The sequence below is a fragment of the Eimeria mitis genome, genomic scaffold (assembly GCF_000499745.2).
Source record: "Eimeria mitis Houghton genomic scaffold, Emh_scaff596, whole genome shotgun sequence".
NCBI classification, from domain to species: Eukaryota; Apicomplexa; class Conoidasida; order Eucoccidiorida; family Eimeriidae; genus Eimeria; species Eimeria mitis.
In genome coordinates, this window is record NW_013574191.1 from 1,690 (window position 1) to 2,111 (window position 422).

The 422-nt window shown below is 62.3% G+C and overlaps 1 protein-coding gene across 1 annotated transcript in view; it reads right to left on the minus strand.

Moving 5' to 3' along the window:
* EMH_0017260 (uncharacterized protein) overlaps positions 1 to 422 on the minus strand; it is a gene marked incomplete at both ends in the record, with an annotated part of 4,750 nt that overhangs the window by 1,525 nt on the left and 2,803 nt on the right. Inside the window, one exon of the mRNA XM_013500855.1 lies at positions 105 to 308. Within this exon, the coding sequence (XP_013356309.1) occupies positions 105 to 308 (204 nt within the window). The remainder of the gene's footprint in view (positions 1 to 104; positions 309 to 422) is intronic.

Genomic DNA, 422 nt, shown 5'->3' on the forward strand with positions numbered 1-422 from the left:
TGCTGCTGCTGCTGCTGCTGCTGCTGGGGTTCCTACGCTGCTATCCAGTACCCTCTCGCGTTGCTGCTGCTGCTGCTGCTGCTGCTGTTGTGCTGGCCGCACACCTTCTCCGCACCAGATGCTGCAGCAGCACCTGCTGATGCTGCTGCTGTTGCTACACCTGCTGCTGCTGCTGCTGTTGCTGCACCTTCTGCTGCTGCTGCTGCTGCTGCTGCTGGATCTGCTGCTGCTGCAGCCGCAGCCTCCACTAAAATGTCAAGGCCACGAGGCGCCTGGTGTGTCTGCACCTTCTCTCTAAGGGGCCTCTTCTGATACAGCAGCAGCAGCAGCAGCAGCAGCAGCGGCAGCAGCAGCTGCTGCTGCTGCAGCACACGAGGAAGCTAGGGGCCCCCCAGGTGCTGTTGGTTGCAGCAGAGAGCAGC